Genomic DNA, 23,579 nt, shown 5'->3' with positions numbered 1-23,579 from the left:
CACCCTGCTATGGAGCATCTTCTGATTGGGCAATGAGGGACTGCTATGAGTACCATGCAAACATGTTAGTATATTTTATACTATGCAAACGTGCCGATCGAATATCTTTCCATATAGTCTTATTCATTATGATCTAAAAGGCTAAACTGATCCTAGATCAGCACTCCTACTCTGAGAGGCTTTGTGGATACGGGCCCTGACCTAATACCATTCAGACAGTAGTTTACAGTGGGCTCACCTCAGTGAGACTGTGTTTGGTCCTGTGCTGCTCAGCTGGTTCCTCTGGGAGTTCAGGAGGAGGTGTAGTCTGATTGTCCTCCATGACCATGGTCCCCTCAGAGTTCCCCAGACCCTCCTCCTTTACCAGCAGCACCTCTAGTCCCTCCTACTCATGGAAAAGAGAGGTGACACAGATTACACAGACATACACTCCCTCAGGTACGTACACACACAGATAATAAACACACTTTCAACATGGAGTGTTTACCCATCCCCACTATGTTTGAGTCCAATACCGTAGTTACATAATGACTTCATTGTTGTTAAACCCATCATGGTGGACATAAATACACTACCGTTCAAAAGTTTGGGGTCACTTAGAAATGTCCTTGTTTTTGAAAATAAAGCACATTTTTTGTCCATTAAAATAGCATCAAATTTATTAGAAATACAGTGTAGACATTGTTAATGTAGTAAATTACTATTGTAGCTGGAAACGGCAGATTTTTTATGGAATATCTACATAGGTGTACAGATGCCCATTATCAGCAACCATCACTCCTGTGTTCCAATGGCACGTTGTGTTAGCTAATCCAAGTTTATCATTTTAAAAGGCTAACTGATCATTAGAAAACCCTTTTGCAAGTATGTTAGCACAGCTGAAAACTGTTCTGATTAAAGAAGCAATAAAACTGGCCTTCTTTAGACTAGTTGAGTATCTGGAGCATCAGCACTTGTGGGTTCGATTACAGGCTCAAAATGGCCAGAAACAAAGTACTTTCTTCTGAAACTCGTCAGTCTATTCTTGTTCTGACAAATGAAGGCTATTCCATGTGAATAATTGCCAAGAAACTGAAGATCTCATACAACGCTGTGTACTACTCCCATCACAGAACAGCGCAAACTGGCTCTAACCAGAATAGAAAGAGAAGTGGGAGGCCCCGGTAAACAACGAGCAAGAGGACAAGTACATTAGAGTGTATAGTTTGAGAAACAGCCGCCTCACAAGTCCTCAACTGGCAGCTTCATTAAATAGTACCTGCAAAACACCAGTCTCAATGTCAACAGTGAAGAGGCGACTCCGGGATGCTGGCCTTCTAAGCAGAGTTCCTCTGTCCAGTGACTGTGTTCTTTTGCCCATCTTAATCTTTTCTTTTTATTGGCCAGTCTGAGATGGCTTTTTCTTTGCAACTCTGCCTAGAAGGCCAGCATCCCGGAGTCGCCGCTTCACTGTTGACGTTGAGCTGTCGGGTGTATGCAAAATAGGGTGAGATCAGATGTGATGTATACTGAAGAGACTCTTAGAATGAAAAGTCCCATTTTGTGTTTATTAAACATCCATATGAAAATCACACATACACATCTCAACAAAAAAATCTGCATGAACTTGATAAACTGCATACATTTTCTAATTAAGTGTCTTGGGGAAGAAAAAAAATTAAGCAAAAAACATTAAGTAGTTGAATGGTAGTAATGAAACAGGCATTGTGAACATCTTATAGGCTACACAGTACAAACACAATGTGTAACAGACATTTTATTGTTATAAACTGAAAAAAAAACACAAAAAAAACACACCTTGCAACTATTTCAACGATTTCACTGAGTTACAGTTCACATAAGGAAATCAGCCTATTGAAATAAATGCATTTCGCCCTAATCTATGGATTTCAAATGAATGGAGCGCCAGGGGAGCCAGGCCCAGACAGTCAGAATGAGTTTTTCCCAAATAAAGGGCTTTATTACAGACAGAAATACTCAGTTTCATCAGCTTTCCGGATGGCTGGTCTCAGACGATCCCGCAGATTAATTAGCTGGATGTGGAGGTCCTGGGCTGGCGTGGTTACACATGGTCTGTGGTTGTGAGGCTAGTTGTTCTGCCAAATTCTCTAAAACGACGTTCGAGACAGCTTATGGTAGAGAAATTAACATTCAATTTTCTGGCAACAGTTCTGGTGGACATTCCTGCAGTCAGCATGCCAAATGCACGCTACCTCAACTTGAGACATTTGTGGCATTGTGTTGTGTGACAAAACTGCACATTTTAGAGTGGCCTTTTATTGTCCCCAGCACAAGGTGCACATTTGTAATGATCATGCCGTTTAATCAGCTTCTTGATTTTTTTTTATTTAACCTTTATTTAATTAGGCAAGTCAGTTAAGAACAAATTCTTATTTACAGTAGTGACAGCCTACCGGGGAACAGTGGGTTAACTGCCTTGTTCAGAAGCAGAACAACAACTATTTTACCTTGTCAGCTCAGGGATTCGATTCAGCAACCTTTCGGTTACTGGCCCAACGCTCTAACCACTTGCCATACCTGCCAAGTGGATGGATTATCTTGGCAAAGGAGGAATGTTCACTAACGAAATTTGAGAGAAATAAGATTTTTGTGCATAAGGAACTTTTCTGGAATCTTTTATTTCAGCTGATGAAACATGGGCCCAACACCTTACATGTTGCGTTTATATTTTTGTTCAGTATATATGCCTTATATCACACAATGTCTGGATGCAATACTCTTCCCAGGAATATTCTAAAGTCAAATCTGTTACTCTCGTTATTCCAAATGCAACTGTGGATATTTTATGCTGACAACAATGACAATTAATTTGTCTTTACTGCAGGGCTTGATCTAAACGTCAAAAGCTATTGAGTGGAATGGTTACTTTCTATTTTATGGAGTGGAATGGTTTTTCTGCAAGTGTATCCTGAGGTAGCTCCTCTCTGAGAACCTCTTCCCGCAGTGAGTACAGGCAAACAGCCTCTCTCCCGTGTGGACCTTCAGGTGCATCTTCAGCTGGTGTTGGCGGGAGAACCTCTTCTCACACTGGGGGCAGCTGAAGGGTTTCTCCCCTGTGTGGACCCTCTGGTGCCTCTTCAGGTTGCCAGCCTGGGCGAAGCGCATATGACATTGGGTACAGCTGAAGGGTTTCACACCTGTGTGGACCCTCTGGTGGACCTCAACCTTCTGGGGGCAGCTGAAGCCTTTGTTACAGAACATGCAGGGGAACCGTTTCTCTTTACTATTGCCTGGTGTGGCTCCCCATCCCTGAGCCTGGGCTCTAGCCTCATCGTTTGAATTCAATACCTGATCAAAAAGTACACGGCCTTGTGAATCAGAAGATGCCATCGACGTTGACACTGGGTCGCGATCCCAGAACCTGTGTACAGGGGAGTGGGTCACAACATTTGTATTTGTCTCTAAGCTTCCCCTGTAATCTAAGCAATCTCTGCCCTGTGAGTGTCCTTCTCCTTGGTGACAATCTGCATTCCATGTGGGAGGAGCGTCACCCTCCACTTTCACAGTCACCTCATCTACCACTATAACCTCTCCTTTCTTCTCTAGGCACTCTTCAGAGTATACACTACTACTGTACCGGTTCCAGTCCCCTCTAGACAGATCAGTCTGTGTCTCTAAACCCAAGAGCATGTTGCCAGGGTCCATCTCTGTAGCGTAAGAACAAGATGGATCATCAACACCAGTGTCTAACGTGTCACCATCACCATCCCCACGGGAATGAACCGTCCTCTGGCTCTGGTGAAATACCGGTAGGTATTCCAAGCCAGGAGCAGGAGGACAGACCATTCTTCCCAGCACCAGTCTTTCTGGGTCTGATCTGTGGTCAGATCCTGTATGTAAGAGCCTGTGTTTTACAGTTAAAGTCTCTGTGTCTGTCTCTGACTTGATGACGGCGTTCAGCGCTCCACTGACCTCCGTGATGCTGCGTCGAGTCTTGGCCTGGGGCGCGGCGGCAGTTGCGGTGTCCTCCGTGGCTATAGGGGGCGCTCCAGCCAATCCAGTCTGGATGTCTCTGCTGTGCCGTGGGTCCTCCTCTCCTTCAGACCTCTCCAGCTTCACCCCAGGACCTGCAGCCTCTGCATCTGTAGACTGACACAAAAAGAGGAGGTTATTGAATTGGATAACAGGGAAGTAGGGAAGTCTCACAAGTAGGGCTGTTGCGGTGAGCGTATTACCGCTTTTCCAAGCTCCGATGCTACTGATGATCATTAGTAGAATACCAAACTTGCTAACTGCCTGGTAATCAGCACTCTATTGTCCCTCTAATCACTCTGACATTAATGCAAATGTAATCGGAAATCTAATCAAACACTTCATGAGAGCCCATGAGCTCATGTTGCGCAACATTTCTATAGGCTATGCAATTGCGGAAAAAAAACAGAGCGATGGCCTCTATTAAAAAGAGGAGTATCCCATCAGCTTTCGATAGGCGGAGCTCAATTTCGAGTCTCATAGCAAAGGATCTGAATACTTATGTAAATTAGGTATCCCTATTTTATTTTGTATACATTGGCAAAAAATTCTAAAAACCTGTTTTCGCTTCGTCACTATGGGGTATTGTGTGTAGATTGCTGAGGATTTTGTATTGATTTAATTCAGTATAGGATAAGGCTAACGTAACAACATTTTGACATTCAAGTGGTCTGAATACTTTCCAAATACACTGTATATTATTTATTATACGTAAAGACAAGATAAAAACAAGAATAGTGTGATGGTGACAATATTAGCCTATCACTTGTGAATTATATTATCACCTTATGCCCAGCATAAAGATTGAACTTTTTCTAATCATAGTCGCACAACTCATGTTTGTTTATTTATTTTTTTCACCCCTTTTTTGTGGTATCCAATTGGTAGTAGTTACAGTCTTGTCTCATCGCTGCAACTCTCGTACGGACTCGGGAGAGGCGAAGGTCAAGAGCCATGCGTCCTCCGAAACACAACCCAACCAAGCCAAGCCGCACTGCTTCTTGACACAATCCCCATCCAACCCAGAAGCCAGCCGCACCAATGTGTTGGAGGAAACACCGTACACCTGGCGACCGTGTCAGCGTGCACTGCGCCCGGCCCGCCACAGGAGTCGCTAGTGCGCGATGAGACAAGGATATCCCAAACCCTCCCCTAACCCGGACGACGCTGGGCCAATTGTGCGCTGCCCCATGGGTCTCCCGGTCACGGCCGGCTGCGACAGAGCCTGGACTCGAAACCAGAATCTCTAGTGGCACAGCTAGCACTGCGATGCAGTGCCTTAGACCACTGCGCCACTTGAGAGGCCCTAGGCCTATATGTTTTGATAAGGTTTGTATCACAACTAGTGGCCAAATAACGTCTTAAAATTAAGCTCATTAATCTGCTTTACAAGGGGTAAGAGACTAACTGGCATACATAAGCAGCGTGTGAGTTTCAAGTTTGGGGAAGATCATTTTCACCATAAAAATGCACCTTTATAATATAAGCATTTGCGGTCACTTTTGATAATGGTGTTTTCCCGCTAATGGAGCATTCGCGCTTATAGCCTTCTGCAGTGTGCGCATTGCTGCGCTTATCATGTGAAGAAATAGCCTAATAGTGTATGAACATATAAAGCTGTTGCGTCAGCCACATTGTGTTGAAAAGTTTTTTTGATGCTAGTGGTTGTATTAATTTGGGATCTATCGCATCCCACAACTACGTTTGGAATATTTATTTCTCGCACAGAATAGGTCAACTTTTGCACTATTGGTGATAGTAGATTGACATAGGCTAGTGCTTTTTCTGTTCGTTAGACCTATTTATCTTGTTGGCTGACAAAGTAAATGTGGACAGTTCTTCCAAAATCTTTAATATGCACCTTGGAATTGGATAAGAATGCACGCAGTTGCATCCCCGATGTGTCTGTCTTCACTTGTAGTCTATGACAAAGACCCAATCACGTGATGGAGAGCCATGTGAGTGAGAGGTGCTTCAGATCGCGCAGCACTCAAGGTGAAGGGCACAAAGCAGCACTCTGGGCCAAGGGCACAACGGCCACTGGCCTCAAACGCCATGGATTTTTTTTAGGGTGCATTATGGCCACACAAAGGGGATGCCGCTGTGAAATTCGAGGCATTATCAAGTGCTTGTCAAACTGTGAATGAGAGACTGATGAAGTGTGTACTGCGCAAAAAACTAAGCAGAGCTCATGCCTTTCAAGCGACTTAAAAAAAATCTTCACTAGAGTCGCATCATGCAGCCTTACAATGTATTACAAATCAAAACATATAGCCCAACGTTTGTAGAACAACTAAAGATACATTAATAACTCTAAATTAAGAATATAGGAGTACTTATTTATTTGTTAACCACTCAACACAGAATAGCCGCATGTGCGCACTCCATCAAATAGTTGAGAAAATATCCTTTCTATTTTATTCAGCTATGTTCAATTGTATTCTTCATACTATAAAATGATGCCACAGAATTCTAAGCAAATCTTGTCTGCTAAATGAACTAGTGTAGCCCACAGCCATTTGGCATAGCCAGATCAGGACCTAACATAAGGACACCTCAGAGTACGCTATTCTGTTCTTCTGAAATAGACAACATTACCTTCATATCATGCTTCTGTAGACCTGTCTAAAATAAATAGATTTATTGTGGTGTAGGCTATATTACATGGATTTATTAGACTTTTTTAAATGTAGATGTTCCAAAGGTCTGCATCAGTGGCTTGTAGGCTATGTGTGGAAGCCAGGAGATGCTGAACGTGTTTATGTTCATTAACGTCAATTACCGCGAGGCCGACAGTTATTTGCTTGGCAATCACTGGCTGACGAAATTCCGTGACCGCCATAGCCCTACTCACATGCTCCCCTATGGCAAATAAATAAGGATGTGCTTGTAAGCAAATTAATAGCTGTCGGCATAGGCACCTGAGCAATGGAGCAGCTGCACCCCCACTTTCAAAATAGGGGTGGAAACCGATGTTTTTACACACCCACTTTAATACACAAACATTGGCAGTAGAATGGCCTTACTGAAGAGCTCAGTGACTTTCAACGTGGCACCGTCATAGGATGCCACCTTTCCAACATGTCAGTTTGTCAAATTTCTGCCCTGCTGCCCCAGTCAACTGTAAGTCCTGTTATTGTGAAAAGGAAATGTCTTGGAGCAACAATGGCTCAGCTGCAAAGTGGTAGGCCACACAAGCTTACAGAACGGGACCATCGAGTGCTGAAGAGCAAAAGAATTGTCTGTCCTCGGTTGCAACACTCCCTACCGAGTTCCAAACTGCCTCTGGAAGCCATGTCCGAATAAGAACTGTTTGTCGGAGCTTAATGAAATGGGTTTCCATGGCCGAGCAGCCGCACACAAGCCTAAGATCACCATGCACAACGCCAAGCATCGGCTGGAGTGGTGTAAAGCTCGCCGCCATTGGACTCTGGAGCAGTGGAAACTCGTTCTCTGGAGTGATGAATCATGCTTCACCATCTGGCAGTCCGACGGATGAATCTGTGCTTGGCGGATGCCAGGAGAACACTACATGCCCCAATGCATAGTGCCAACTGTAAAGTTTGGTGGAGGAGGAATAATAGTGTGGGGCTGTTTTTCATGGTTCGGGCTAGGCCCCTTAGTTCCAGTGAAGGGAAATCTTAATGCTACGGCATACAATGACATTCTAGATGATTCTTTGCTTCCAGCGTTGTGGCAACAGTTTGGGGAAGACCCTTTCCTGTTTCAGCATGACAATGCCCCCATGCACAAAGCGAGGTCCATACAGAAATGGTTTGTAGGACTGGCCTGCAGAGAGCCCTGACCTCAACCCCATCTAACACATTTAGGATGAATTACATCGCCGACTGCGAGCAAGGCCTAATCGCCCAACATCAGTGTCCAACCTCACTAATGCTCATGGCTGAATGGAAGCAAGTCCCTGTAGCAATGTTCCAACATCTTCCCAATGTTCCAACACCTTCCCAGAAGAGTGGAGGCTTTTAAAGCAGCAAAGGGGGGGACCAACTCCATATTAATGCCCATGATTTTGGAATGAGATGTTCGACAAGCAAATGTCCACATACCTTTGGCCATGTAGTTTATGTCCATGTTATATATAGGATATAATAGCTAACAGATGGCATTTTGCACCCCCTCCTCCCGTCACCTCAAGATCAATGGTTTTGACCACTAAAGTTTTGCTTCGTTTCCGCGTGCCACTGTTTTGGTTCAGTGCAGTTCGAAAACACTAGTTTCACCACTGGTGTTTAACATGAAAAGGCATCTGCAAAAGAAAATTGTTTATCTAGTTTGTTGTGCTGTTGTATCGTTGTTAGAGTAGTAGGCTACTAGTAGGCAGGCTGTATATGAGTACATTTCTTTTTGTATGAAGTAGCGTTTATGAAAGAAAAAGGTTGGAGACCCTTGCTCTAGGTCAAACTGTTGAAATATGACCCATATTACCGGAGCTACATTTTATCCTTTCTACTGCAGATTCAGAGCCGCAATTTATGGATATATAGCTGACCAACAAAAAATATCGCATTTAATAATTATAAATTAATACATTTGGAATATTCTTTTTTTAATGTTAAAATCATTTTAATGACCAAATGTAAACGCAAAACTCTAGTTTGCATTTTCAAGTTGACAGTTCTTGTTCAATGCCCTACCAGATAACACTGCCATATTGAGGACGAAAATTGTTAAAAGTTCACATTTGTAATTGTACTACATTATTGTGATTGCATTATTTGTGACAAAAAGATGACAACTTGATGTGCAATTTGACAATGTTTTTTATTAACCTACCAAGTACAACATTTAAATCCTTATTGAGTAAAACAATATTATTCCTCCCATTTCTGATTTCATTATCATTCCTTATCCTTGACAGTTTGGCCTGTCAATTGATCACTGTGGGTGGGATTGTCAGGGGAGGAGCATAATATTTGTAAGTCACAGGCTTGTTAAGGTTTCAGATCTGTCAATTAATTATTGGGGGTGGGATTTTTAGGGAAGGGAGAAGATGAATACTCTAGTAATTAAAAACACTTTTTCAATATAATTTATTGTGGGAAAACCTAAGAAAAATTGTTATGTTCTGTTCATATATATGGATTCCACCTGTTAAGAAACAGAGTAGAATGGCAGGAAAATGGTGTAAAAAATACTAAGAATTTCTGGGAGAGATCCCCCAGACGCCAAAGCTTTTGCACCGCCACTTTCAGAAAAAGTCAGGCGCCCATGGCTGAGGGAAGCTTTTCTGAAATAAACAGGCCATGTTTGATTATCTGTCATTTTTATGTTACACTATGACACTAACCTCTATCACGATAACCTGCTGAGTTGAGATTCCACTTCCCTCATCTATAGCTATGGGTTGGTCATCTCTCCACGCTGGCTTCACAAAGCTCCTGTGGCCTCCAGTGAGATGTCCTTCACCTGAGAGAGTGATTGAGGAAAAAGGGGGGGTTAAGTTAGGTTCTGTCAATGCTCAACGCTATATTGTACACAGTCTACCATTGACAAAGATGTAAGGAAACACCTCATCAATTCTTGATACACTATTTATTGATTGACTTACTATGTTCCATGCATCACATTATTTTGAGTATGACAATAGGAAATTCAATAAATCAAGAATCTTGTTAGAATATTATATTGTGAATTTGTGCAAGAAAAAAATTGTTCTTAATTGACCTGCCTGGTAAAATAAATAAAAATGTGCAAGATAGCGAAGTAATCAGGGGGAGTGACCAGAAACTGACCAAGACCCAATTCTGGGTAACGCATCTGAACACGTGGTGAGGATAACATGGCAACAGCCCCCGACTTCTGCAAAATCAAAATGTACCTCTCGCCATTCCTTTGTATCGTTCGAGGATCTTGACACTACTGGGACGACTTGCGAGGACACGCTCCCGTGCCACCTTCAGTTCCACTAGCTGCAGTTTCCTCCGCAATGCCCTGTTTTCTTTTTGGCTTTGAGTTATTTCCAAACGAAACACAGCATAGTCGTCGTCTACGAGTTTACAAATCTCTGCCACGGCTGAATTCGCTAGCACCTCCATGATGGAGGCTATTTGAGTGTGAAAAACCATACAGTTAGCCATTATTAGCAGCAACTAGCTAGCGTTACCTAAACATATATCAACCAAGTCGAACGCGAATTAAACAGTACATGGGGTACGTATGTGATGGTGTGCAGTTACATTAGTCATATTCTGAGTTCCAGGGTGTTAATAAACGTCTAAATAAAACCGCTAACGTGGAAATTGCTCTTGGTTACAGTTCGCTTCCGTTTACACCGAAGAGAAAGGATCTTATTGGGTGGCGTCATAGCTCAAAGGGTGTGGTTAAATAAATAAAAAATATGCATATTCTTTGAAATACGGTACTGCTTAAAATAGTAATTATGTTGAAAATCATATTTTGTGTTGGAATGGTGTGAACATATACCGGTCGTTAACATTTACGCGAGTAGCTCATCCTCTAAGGAAATAGCAAGCTTTTTTTTAAACCTTTGAAAAAAGTTAAGTGTTCTCAAATTGATGCTTTGGCCACAAATACGATTAGGGATGTGCACGGTTATTCGAATATCCATAGTATGCGAATAGTTGTGAGTATAAACACATTAATTAAAACATCCGTCTGACAATGGGTGGGTATAATTTGTGGAACGTTTCAACAGGAATGTGTTCCAAAAACTTCGTAATGTACAAGGTTGCCAAAAAACAACGCATACAGTGTAGAATTAGCAATTCACGTCGCCAACTAGCTGCCGAATAGGCATCAATTCACCACGTAGCTTATTCTTAATGTTTGTCCATAGGCTACCAGAGTGAGGACAGACATTTTTCGGAATAAACATGGTGAGTGAAAAATTAAATAGCCCACTCCCTACCCGGTATCTTATTCTGCTGCTATACAACTTTGTATGCGTTGTTTGTTGGCAACCTTGTTTACGAAGTTTTTGGAACAGATTATACCCACCCTCTGACAATCATTTTAAATGATTCATTTAATAAAACAAAATGTTCAATGTAGTTATGACGTGCGCCCCGTAAAGACTAGTAGCCAACCGGTAGACTTCACGTGTAGTTTGTTTATGTTGGCCAATCAAAGTGGCAAATAGGCTCAATGTGTCGCAAGTACGTGACAGTTCACTACTGTAATGTACAATGGAATACAATTACGTAATTAAACGTTTTTGAAACGATTAGGACTTGGCTACAACCAGCAACCAACAGGTAGGCTGTTGTTTACAGAATGGGGTTGAAGAGAGCACCTCAATTAACCTACCATGCCAAGCTGTCTAGGATACTCCAGTGAAGACAGGCAAATATGGGTGGTGTTTGTTCTTCACTGGTTGCCCTTTTTTTTGTGGCAACAGGTCACAAATCTTGCTCCTGTGATGGCAAACTGTGGCATTTCACCCAATAGATATGGGAGTTTATCAAAATTGGGTTTGTTTTTGAATTCTTTGTGGATCTGTGTAATCTGAGGGAAATATGTGTCTCTAATATGGTCATACATTTGGTAGGAGGTTAGGAAGTGCCTCTCAGTTTCCACCTCATTTTGTGGGCAGTGTGCACATAGTCTGTCTTCTCTTGAGAGCCAGGCCTGCCTACAGCGACCCTTCTCAATAGCTAGGCTAGGGGTCAGGAGTTGGGTTAAAGGGTGAAGGATTAGCTAAGTAGTTGCAAAGTAGCTCAAAAGGAGTATGTAGTTGTCCGGGATGAGATTCTAACACCCAACCTTTGGGTTACTAATGTTTGTTTTATACTCCCACCCATCTTTAGGTTTTAGCCATAAGCAACCTTCTGTCTTATGTAACATACCAAATTAACATATCATACTATATTGAACAAAAAATATGAACGCAACATGTAAAGTGTTGGTTTCATGAGCTGAAAGAAAAGATCCCTGAAATGTTCTATATGTACAAAAAGCTTTTTTCTCTAAAATGTGTAAAAATTTGTTTACATCCCTGTTAATGAGCATTTCTCCTTTGCCAAGATAATCCATCCACCTAACAGGTGTGGCATATCAAGAAGCTGATTAAACAGCATGATCATTACACAGGTGCACCTTGTTCTGGGGACAATAAAAAGGTTACTCTAAAATGTACAGTTTTGTCACAAAACATAATGCCACAGATGTCTCAAGTTTTGAGGGAATGTGCAATTGGCATGCTGACTGCAGGAATGTCTACCAGAGCTGTTGCCAGAGAATTTAATGTTCATTTCTGTACGATAAGCCTCCTCCAATGTTGTTTTAGAGCATTTGGCAGTACGTCCAACTGGCCAAACAACCGCAGACCACATGCAACCACGCCAGCCCAGGACCTCCACATCCGGCATATTCACCTATGTGTCGTTTGAGTTCAACCACCTGGACACCTGATGAAACTGAGGAGTATTTCTGTCTTTAATAAAGCCCTTTTGTGGGGATAACACATTCTGATTGGTTGGGCCTTACGCCCCAGTGGGTGGGCCAGTCTCCCAAGTGGGTGGGCCTATGCCGTCCTAGGCCCACCCATGGCTGTGAAATCCATAGATTAGGTCCTAATGAATTTATTTAAATTGACAGATTTTTTGATATGAACTGTAACTCATCATTGAAATTGTTGATTGTTGCATTTACATTTTTGTTCAGTATAATTTGAGTGTCCCGGATTTATGTTTACAATGTTGCATCTAGTCTAAGGCTTTTAAATATTTTGGACATTATTTTTGTCCAGCTTCTGTGAAAAGTTTGGACACGTGCGATGCCCATTGCATGAAAGGTGTCAGTGGTTGTAGGAAGCCTGTTTAGGAACATCAAGTTATTTAAAATGACTGCTTGTTTTTTGTTTATCATTTTGTACAAAAAAAAAACATCTTCCACTTTCCCCTGTTGGACCAAACTGTTAAATCGCAGGAATTTTGATCGCTGTCTGTGGTTCTGAATCCGCTTGTAGACTATATTAGCATGTTTATTTATTTACCTTTAACGTGGCAAGTCACTACTGGCCATATCAACAGCAATGGTAGGTTTTATATATATATATATATATATATATATATATATATATATATATATATATGGGAGCAGTATAAAGGGGAGTTGACATTCCCCCTTTCTCTTTTTTATTGATTTATTTTTTATTTCACCTTTATTTAACCAGGTAAGCTACTTCAGAACAAGTTCTCATTTACAACTGCGACCTGGCCAAGATAAAGCAAAGCAGTGAGACAGAAACAACAACACAGAGTTACATAGAATAAACAAGCGTACAGTCAATAACACAATAGAAAAAAAAGAAAGTCTATATACAGTGTGTACAAATGGCATGAGGAGGTATGGCAATAAATAGGCCATAGTAGCAAAGTAATTACAATTTAGCAGATTAACACTGGAGTGATAGATGAGCAGATGATGGTGTGTAAGTAGTGATACTGGTGTGCAAAAGAGTAGCAAAGTAAATAAAAACAATATGGGGATGAGGTAGGTAGATTGGGTGGGCTATTTACAGATGGACTATGTACAGCTGCAGTGATCGGTTAGCTGCTCAGATAGCTGATGTTTAAAGTTAGTGAGGGAAATGTAAGTTTATACGGGATCTTTTTCCAGCTCCTGTGAAAAGTTTGCATGTGCATAAAATCCTCCATAGTCTTTATCTTAATAATATATGCCCAAGGGGAGCAATTATGGTGCCTGTAACTATTTAGACAGCCTATTTAAAACAAGTTCTTGTTTCATTTTATAAAAATTTGATTAGAATTATTCACTGTCTTTTCAGGTCCTGGCCAATCAAAAACGGCACATGTAGAAATGACCCGAATTGCGGGCTGCAGTTGCACACTTCTACAATTTATCTTCTTAAAATCTAACATTAACCACACTGATAACCTTATGCCTAACCTTAAATTAAGACCAAAAATTAAAACAAAAGATTCATGAATGTTTACGATATGGCCAATTTGGACTTTGTGGATGTGGTAACTATTGACAACCAGGGTCAAGCCTTGACACACCTACAACTTTATTAATCAAAACCCAGCCCTTTCACGCCACCGCCAGCTACTGCCCCCATAATTACAGTTGTGAAAATAGCAACATTTTTGATACACAATCTTACCGCCAGCACTAAGATTTACCATTGCGTCAGGTCTGAATCTCCTATGATCAGTATATTTCAAGCTGAGAATACTTTATTTTTAAAGAACATTGTTGCCAAGAATAAAGTAGAAAATAATGAATGACTTTATTCCATCTACATCACCTCAGTAAGGTAAATATTAAACTGTATTTGTTCTAGCCTAGATTTTCTGTCTCTCTAAAAACAGGTATTTACACAAGACTGTTTTAAATGGCAAGTTAACAAAGGGTTAATGAGGGGTCTGTGGTTAATTACCCTCTTAATTAAACTCTTACTCCAAGACACTTCACATAACCATAATATGTCAGATAAAGAATGGCTCCCAGATATCCCCTGCGTACATCTCAAACCACACTGCTAAGATTTATCCCCATTGTGGACACTCCTATGTCTGATAAAGCTACTCAGGAAGGAGAAGCTCTTGTAACATAGTTTGCACTTGAAGGGCCTCTTCTTAGTGTGAACGGTCCGGTGCTTCTTCACATAGTACGCTTCAGTAAAGAGCTTTCCACACGTGGGGCAGGCGTACGGCTTGTCGGCGTCCGTCCTAAGGCTCGGCCTCCCACGTTGTGACCCAATGACACCAGAGGAGGTAGAAGCAGGAGTGACCACTCTCAGGTGGTTAGTCTTTGAGCTCCCTCCTTGACCTCTAACTATTGTTTGGGTGTTGTTGGGATTGTATGCTGTGTTGTAGGCTAGGTACCTCTTGTTGTAAACGTCCATCCTGACCCTGTCTGTATTGGTGGTGTAACCCAGAGGCAGCTGAGGAAGGCTAGACCCAGGCTTTCCATGAACCCAGTCACTAGGCATTTGACCAGTGGTCACCAACCTTTTCTGAGTCAAGATCACTTTCGCAGTCAAAAAGCAAGCTGAGATCTACTGCTCAGATTTTTTTTTTTTTTACATTAACCTCACACAAACAGTTTTGTAGGAATGCGGTTTGGGCAGTAGACCTAATACATTATCACAGCATATTGGCTATATGATTGGCCTGCCAATATTGTTAATCAGACCATATTATATTTCAAAACTGGAGCTTTGATAACAAAATAGATCAGTTGGTTTAGCACTTGTGAGGCACTGTGGAGCATGAATTTAAATATTTAGCTTTGAAATTTTACTGGACTGATGGTACCTGCGCCTGATGGTCAACGAGGTCAAATCACCACGTCAGTGATCTTCTAGAAATATGCCTGAGTTTCTGACTTGGAATTCCGTGTTGGATGACTGTTCAAATCGATTTTTCCCAACCGCCTCTCACGGTCCCTGCTCTCTCCTTCCTTTCCTCCGGCCAGGGAGTGTCTGTGTTGTCACAGGGTCCATGTTCCAGTTGATAGATCCTATAGATGGCAGGCTGAAGGCAGCACCTGTTAAGTGGTTAACCTGTGGCGCCATCTGTTGTAACTGTAATGGGTTACAGAGTTAATGTTTACAGTTAATTCATTGAGCTGTATCGAAGGATATTTTCTTTAGAGTTATTTACATATGTAATTGTATTAGATTTCGTGTGTTGGAGATTGAGAGAACTACATACACATTTCTGTTGTATTGGTCAGTATTGGATTACGCTATTGACTGCAAGTTCCAGAATGCCTTGCAACAGGCCAGAGAGAGAGAGAACTCGCCAGTTATGTACAAGTGACAAGTGATTATCCTGACTTTCGCTAGCAACTTTCTTTTATTGTTTTGTAGAATCTAAAGTTGTTAAATGTAACGCTAACAAGTAGTACTACTAAAATACGTTTTCATTTCAAACCCGACATCCCGAGTCATTCATTTGAAGGTAGTTATTCTATACCATCTATCTGTCTGAATTACAACTATAGGAGCAGGATGGCACATTGCTAGCCAAGTCAGTATCTATTCTCTCTAGCCGCATACGGACACCTCCCCGTCCACACAGACCAACTCTACGCATCGCCCTGATCTCAGCTAGTCTGTTGTCATGGAGACTAAATTCAGTTGTTTTGTGTTCGACTGTTTGTTTCTGGTTGTGGTTAACAGTGTTGATCCCCAGCCCAGAGTTGAGGACGCTGTCCCATCCACTGACCTCCACTATGTCGCCTCTGGTCCTGGCCTGCTCAGTGATGTTATTCCCTAGGTCCTTGGCTGCACCGGTCTGGGAATCCAAGATGTCCGCCCAGTCTCCTCTGTTATCCTCCACCCAACCACCTGCAGGAAGAGTTTACAAAATAGACTTTCCAAACATGGCAGAGAAAACGTAACGTTATGACTAACTACTATTCACCGAAGGAGGGAAATGAGGTACATCATACTACGGGGAGTCGGTTGAAGGATCTACAATCACGCCTGAGAAGGCCAATGAAATCCGTACCTAGCTGGAAGCCCCGCCTTCCACAGATGATAAGCGTGAGACTCAGATTCATTACTTCAATTTAATAACACTTTTCACCAAGGCCTGGAACGGGCGGCACGGGGCCAAACAGATGTTCTACCTCGTTTGGCTCCTTCGGGGAACAATAGTTCTAGTCTTGACGCTACGTTTCCTTTCATACTATGGGGAAATATAATCACGCCCCAAGCCACTACAACGGATACTTAATTAAATGGCCCAAGACAGACCACCCAGACCTGACCATGCTAGATGGGGCAGTCCAGATGCAGCACACAGGGTGACCTGCCTGGTTACTTCCCCTGTCACAGCTGTAAGCACACTGTGGGCTACACTGGGAGCTGTGACATCCAAGCAATAAAATATCACAAGTGTTTGGAGATGCCCAACTCGCCGCAGCACAAATATCTCCTATAGTCAACCCTTTAAACAACGCCCAAGTGATCACATACACCGCTAGGTCAACCAAGCCCCTTGCTGCTATATGCCCGGGAGATAGCTGGATTAGCAAAACATTTTAAAAAAGCTGGTCATATAACCGCATATCCCTGGACCGTTTAATGTATGTGCGTAAAGCTCTCAGCGGACACAGGGCACGTAACCGCTGTTGCTATTCAGAAGCAAAAGGAGGATGTGAAAAGGGAAATAGCTCAAAAAGAACTGTAGGACATAGCCATGACTTTTGGGGCAAAGGCTGCATTTGGACGCAATATCACCTTAGAGTTCCCCAAGGTGAACTGAGTCCCCAACACATTCAGCCAAAGCCATGAGTAGGGAGGTTTTTTAGGAGAGGATCTTCAGAACCATCAACTCCAAAGGCTCAAAGGGGGCCGCACACAGTGCCTCCAAAACCGGCGCCAAGTCCCATGTGGGCAAATAGGTTTAGAGACCGGTCTGAGATGATGTACACCTTTTCAGGAACCGCACAATCAGGGGGTGGGCCCCCGGTGAGGCTCTGTCAATTCCCACGACACACAGAGAAAGCAGCCATGTAAATATTTAACGTGGAGAATGCCCGCCTCTGCTCAAAAATCTCCTGTAGGAACATAAGGATGTCCCTCACAGAGCACTGAAAAGGAACAAGTCCTTTATCTTGGTACCAGACACTTGGTACCAACACTTGCCACTTATACCATATAGACCTCTCGTGGAAGGTAGCAGACTGAATGGATCAATAACATTCAGCGGTAAACCTCTAGCCATCAGATTGGCCCTCTCAGGGGAAAGGCCCATAGGAACCAAATCTCCAGCCTAGCGTGCCTGGTACAACAGGCCCCTCCCGACACACCTTCTCCAATGTGGGCTGAATCAGAACCACTGGCGGAAACAGTTAAAGGAAGGTCCGAGGCCACTGGTGTGCCAGAGCGTCCGTTCCCAACGGGACACTCAGGTCACTCATCACGATGTGTAAAGATCTACGTCTGCCCTGTAGTCTCCACTCATGCCGTGACCACCTTGTAGGACAACACCTGGCGCATGAGAACTCCTTGCGACAGTAGCCAGGGATCCCTCCGCTGGCCAGTGCCCAAAGGCATGTCGGGGACACCTGCAACGACCAGTTTAGGTGGTGTTGTGACTTTTGGCTAATTAATATTCAAGATAATTTACTGATTAATTAATTGATCAGGTTTATTTGATTCATTTGGTTATCCAAATAATCTAAGAGGGGCACCATTACATTTTGGATATAGAAACACCGTTTAATTAACTAATCATTAGTCAATTTACTATATTCTCATTCTCAACAGTTGTCACGCTCTGAAACCTCAAGAACCAAATCGCTTACAAATGAACTCAATGTCACAAATAATTCAATCAAGGTTTTATTTACTACACTAAATAAATTGGAAAATTAGGTAGTTAAAGACACAATATAAGACGGGGTACAATGGGGTACAAAAGTTATTGAGGTGAGAAGCCCCACAGTTCAATATGAAATAGGCTTCCATACTCAACTCAGACAAATACAACAGGACATTCACAGGACTTTTGAGAATGACATGATCTTACTCATTGAAAGAGAAAATGTCGACATAGGCTTTCGCAACTGTGAAACTCTAGAGCTCCCCAACCAGGAATAGACATGAACTAGGCTATTGATTAGCATCTGATGTGGACAGTCCCGGGATAGTATTGACCATGGGTTTGTAAATTAGACCTGCTGTCTTACAACACTCAATGACTTCCACCACTTTAAACATACAAAGCACCACTTTCAGAGGAAATTAATAATGCAAGTGGGTAATTGACTTGTATGTTGCCTGCCCAGTAGGATTCCGTTAGGATAGAATGAAGCCGGGATAGAGACGAAAAGGGCGTGTTGTCCAAGACTCTTTCTCCCTCAGTTCTCAGTCCAGGAAATTAAAGTCTATGAGAGCTCTTCCGTGCAGTGAATTCTTCCTCTGCTGCCAGCTGGGATGGATAGCGAACTGTTCATCAGGTGCAATGAAGAGATTGAAAATACTAATGGCCGAACCTACCAGCACCGCAAAAAGTCAGGTAAACAACCTCCAACCGCCAAAAGGACCAACAGCATGTACAACCGCTAAAGTAAGTAAATATCATTTTACTCAACATCCTGGCTTTTAGAGACTACTACTACTTTTGTGGGGTGACTTCAGTCAGTCCGAAAAAGCCCTGCAGTAACCATGGTAACAGTCTGATGTTCAGACAAGGTAGCTTCCAGCTTGCGAGCTTACAGCTGAATTTACTACCCTAGTTCTTTGTTTGTGATAATATGCAAACCAATATGCTGATTTCAACGACGATTGTCACCAAAAACGTTATTAATTCACTTCGTCTCCCTCGCCAAAAACAATAAATGAACTTGTCTTCCTTCCTTTGCCTCCCATCTGGTTTCCACTCGATTCCATAGCAACAAACTCAGATTCCAGCCACATTCTGTCTGCGAATGACATTCATGTCTTAGACAGTGCACGCTATTATAAAATAAGAGATTGTCTCTTCTATGCAAATGCTGTTAATCAGTGCAACAAAATAATATTATTAGCAGTTGCCAATAAAGTAAGTCCTAAATGGAAAGGAAAACAAGCTCAATTACTCAATGCATGCACGCACTCCTATTGAATAATATGCATTCACATGTATTGTGAACAGACCTAGGCTACATCTTGATTTACCCAGTGTATCAATACAGATTTTCCATTCCAATAAAGGATTACCTTTATGTTGTTTTCTAGTTAGATTGGTAAAAAAAAAAGTACATTTGAATATAATTGATTGAAAATGGACCTAAAAATGTTAAAATAGAATGATATTGAACTCAAAAGATGCCCAACGATTGAACAGAGCAGTATCTGAGTTGATCTGACTGGATGACTTTGGCAAATACGCCTTTTTTTTCATGGTATTGTTTTGGTATCAAGTATCGTGATACTAAACCTGGTATCGATATCGAATTCAAAATTCTGGTATCGTGACAACACTATAGACTTTAATTGTAAATAAGAATTTGTTCTTAACTGACTTGCCTAGTTAAATAAAGGTTAAATAAAAAATAAAAAAACAACCCTAGCTTCATGTCCACATCCTGGTTCAACCCTAACCTTAGACAAACTGAAAACATGTTTTTAACAATTTTAGCACATTTATTGAAAATTAATTACAGAAATATTTAATTTACATAAGTATTCGCATTCCTGAGTCAATACATGTTAAAATAACCTTTGGCAGCAATTACAGCTGAGTCTTTCCGAGTAAGTCTCTCAGAGCTTTACACACCTGGACTGTACAATACTTCCATATTATTCTTTTTAAAATGTCTTCAAGCTCTGTCAAGTTGGTTGTTGATCGTTAAACAATGGGTGGGACTAATCCTGGAAGCTGATTGTTTAAGTCTGCATTCCAGGTTTTAGTTACCACCGGCTAAAACTATGACGTTGAAATGCCTATCTACTCTGTTCCATCTCACTGCGTAATCCACTGCCTCATCAGCCCAGCCAGACAATTTATAAACTTGATCTCCACTGCACAAAGAAATGTCAATAGAAAACAGGTAAAACGAAACGAAGTGCAGCTAGTTTTCAGTCTTTCCAGCTTCAGTTTGAAGTGATTATGTTAGCTGTGTTGTTAGCTAGCTCCTCTGAACAAGTGTCCTGATGAGAGAGCACATTTTCTATGCCAGGTGAAATCGCGCCTCATTTAGCTCATTCTTATGGATGTATCCAAATAAATGTCACTAAAAGACAGTTTATGTAAATGCTGCTACTTTGTTGTTATTCTGCCTGCCATGTTTGATGTGACTAAATTAGCCGTAGTTGGCTAGCTAGCAAGCAAGGGATAAGAACATAGAAAATATGAAGAGTGGTAGGTACTCAGTGATGTTGTTGGATTTGCCCCAAACATAACACTTTGTCTTAAGGACATAAAGTTAAAAATAAATTGATTTTTTTTTTTTCAGTTTTAATTTAGTCCCTTAATGCAAACAGGATGAATGTTTTGGAATATGTTGTATTCTGTACAGGCTTTCTTCTTTTTACTCTGTCATTTAGGTTTGTTTTGTGGAGTAACTGCAATGTTGTTGATCCTCAATTCTCCTTTCACAGCCATTAAACTATAACTGTATTAAAGTCACCATTGGCCTCATGGTGAAATCCCTGAGCGGTTTCCTTCCTCTTCCGGCAACTGAGTTAGGAAGGATGCATGTATCTTTGCAGTACCTGGGTGTATTGATACACCATCCAAACTGTAATTAATAACTTCACCATGCTCAAAGCGATATTCAATCTTTTTTTTTACCTATCTACCAATAGGCGCCCTTCTTTGCGAGGCATTGGAAAACCTCCCAGGTTTTTGTGGATGAATCTGTGTTTGAAGTTCACTGCTCAACTGATGGACCTTACAGATAATTGTACTGGGTACAGAGAAGAGGTAGTCATTCAAAAACCATGTTAAACACTATTATTGCACACAGAGTGAGCATGCAACTTACATGACTTGTTAAGCAAAGTTTTACTCCTGAATGTATTTAGGCTTGCCATAAGAACGGGGTTGAATACTTATTTCAGCTTTTCATTTTTAATTAATATGTACAAATTTCTAAAAACTTAATTGCACTTTGACATTATGGAATATTGTGTGTAGGCCAGTGACACAATCTCAATTTAATCAATTTTAAATTCAGTCTAACACAACATGTGTAAAAAGTCAAGGGGTGAGAACACTTTGACGACATTGTACATGTCTCAACCAAAAACTCTGCATGAATTTGATAAACTGCATTCATTTTCTCATTACAAGTGTAGTTGAATGTAAGTAATGAAATAGGCATTTGTGACCATCATATAGCCTTTCACAGTACAAACACTATGTAACAGAATTTAGGCTTATATATATATATATATATATCACACAATGTCTGGATGCAGTATTCTACCCAGGAATATTCAACACTGAAATATGTTACTCCTGTTATTCCAAATGCATCTGTGGATCTTTTCTAATAACAATAATGAAAATTCATCTTTGACTTTAATGCAGGGTTTGATCTAAACGTCAGAAGCTATCTTGTGGAATGGTTACTTTCTATGTTATAGAGTGAATGGTTTTTAAGCTGGTGTATACTGAGGTAGCTCCTCTGAGAACCTCTTCCCACAATGCGTACAGGCCAACAACCTTTCTCTCATGTGGACCTTCAGGTGCATCTTCAGCGGGTTCTGGTGGGAGAACCTCTTCTCACTCTACGGGCAGCTGTAGAGTTCTCCCCTGTGTGGACCCTCTGGTGCCTCTTCAGGCTGTACGAGTGGGAGAAGTGCATGTGACACTGGGTACAGCTGAAGGGTTTCACCCCTGTGTGGACCCTCTGGTGGGTCTTTACGTTCTGGAGGCAGCTGAAGCCTTTGTTACAGGACATGCAGATGAACCGTTTCTCTTTACTATTGCCTGATGTGGCTCCCCCTCCCTGAGCCTGGGCCCTTTGGTCCTTTGAGTTCAATACTTGATAGAAAAGGACGCGGCTGTGTGAATCGGAAGGCCCCATCGACGTGGACACTGGGTCTAGATCCCTGAGCGTGTGTAAAGGGGAGTGGGTCGCAACATTTGGATTAGTCTCTAAACTTTCCCTGTAATCTAAGAAATCTCTACCTTGTAAGTGTCCTTGTCCTAAGTGAGTCTTGTCTGCATTCAGTGTCAGAGGAACTTCGCCCTTCATTTTCACAGTCACTTCGTCTAAGACTATAACCTCCCCTTTCTTATCTAGGCATCCTTCAGAGTATACACTACTACTGTACCGGTTCCAGTCCCCTTTAGACAGATCAGTCTGTCTCTCTAAACCCAAGGAAATGTTGCCAGGGTCAATCTCTGTAGCATAAGAACAAGATGGATCATCAACACCAGTGTCTAACGTGTCACCATCACCATGGGAATGAACCGTCCTCTGGCTCTGGTGAAATACTGGTAAATATTCCAAGCCAGAAGCAGGAGGACAGCCCAGTTGCTCCAGTATCTCTGGGTCTGACCTGTGGTCAGATCCTGGGTGTAAGAGCCTGTGTGTTACAGTTAAAGTCTCTGTGTTGGTCTCTGACTTGAAGAATGTGTTCGGCGTTCCACTGAACTTGATGCTACGTCGGGTTCTGGGCGGCGCTGGGGCGGAGCTGGTGGGGACCTCTGTGGCTACATGGGGCGCTCCAGTCTGGATGTCTCTGCTGTGTCGTTGGTCCTCTCCTTCAGACCTCTCCAGCTTGACCCCAGGACTGGCAGCCTCTGCATCTGCAGACTGACACATTAAGAGAGGAGGTTATTACCGGCACATGAGACTAATTGGATAACAATGTCGTAGGGAAGTCTCACAAGCTATACTTTCGTCCATTTCCTATATCGGCATCGAACATGTCACCCTCCCTAGGAAAGGGGGTGACCTTGACAATTTATTGTTAAAATGAGAAGCTGCCTGGATCTTTAATTTAAAGGTCCTTGCTCCCTTTCGCCTAAACATAGAGTTTGATCTGAAACCATTCTTGTGATTGTGGTTTTGCTATCCATTATAAATAATGTTTGTAGGCCTATGTCGCCAAATTACACTACATGGTCAAAAGTATGTGAACACCTCTTCAAATTAGTGATTTGGCTATTTCAGCCACACCCGTT

At 42.0% G+C, this 23,579-nt stretch overlaps 2 protein-coding genes across 3 annotated transcripts in view; both read right to left on the bottom strand.

Annotated features, from left to right (window-relative positions):
- Window positions 1–2,688: 2,688 nt before the first annotated feature.
- Window positions 2,689–10,350, bottom strand: LOC115201857 (zinc finger protein 3-like). Of its 2 annotated transcripts, none has more exons than XM_029765727.1 (3): window positions 9,833–10,350; window positions 9,302–9,420; window positions 2,689–4,110 (listed from the first exon to the last, which is right to left on the bottom strand). In XM_029765727.1, exons 1-3 carry the CDS (start codon window positions 10,089–10,091, stop codon window positions 2,896–2,898), a joined length of 1,593 nt encoding a protein of 530 aa, XP_029621587.1. In that variant the 5' UTR covers window positions 10,092–10,350; the 3' UTR covers window positions 2,689–2,895. The 2 variants fall into 2 exon arrangements, with proteins under 2 accessions (XP_029621587.1, XP_029621589.1); XM_029765729.1 differs by having other exon boundaries at window positions 9,747–9,924.
- An 11,233-nt stretch (window positions 10,351–21,583) lies between these two features.
- The window catches only part of LOC115201841 (uncharacterized), a 107,628-nt gene continuing 105,632 nt past the window's right edge, over window positions 21,584–23,579 (bottom strand). Inside the window, exon 7 of the mRNA XM_029765703.1 lies at window positions 21,584–23,208. Coding sequence (XP_029621563.1) covers window positions 22,141–23,208 — 1,068 coding nt within the window. The 3' untranslated portion in view covers window positions 21,584–22,140. The remainder of the gene's footprint in view (window positions 23,209–23,579) is intronic.

This window comes from Salmo trutta, chromosome 11, assembly GCF_901001165.1.
Source record: "Salmo trutta chromosome 11, fSalTru1.1, whole genome shotgun sequence".
NCBI lineage: Eukaryota > Metazoa > Chordata > Actinopteri > Salmoniformes > Salmonidae > Salmo > Salmo trutta.
The sequence above is the reverse complement of the archived record's forward strand: the minus strand, read 5'-3'. Positions and strand labels throughout refer to the sequence as shown.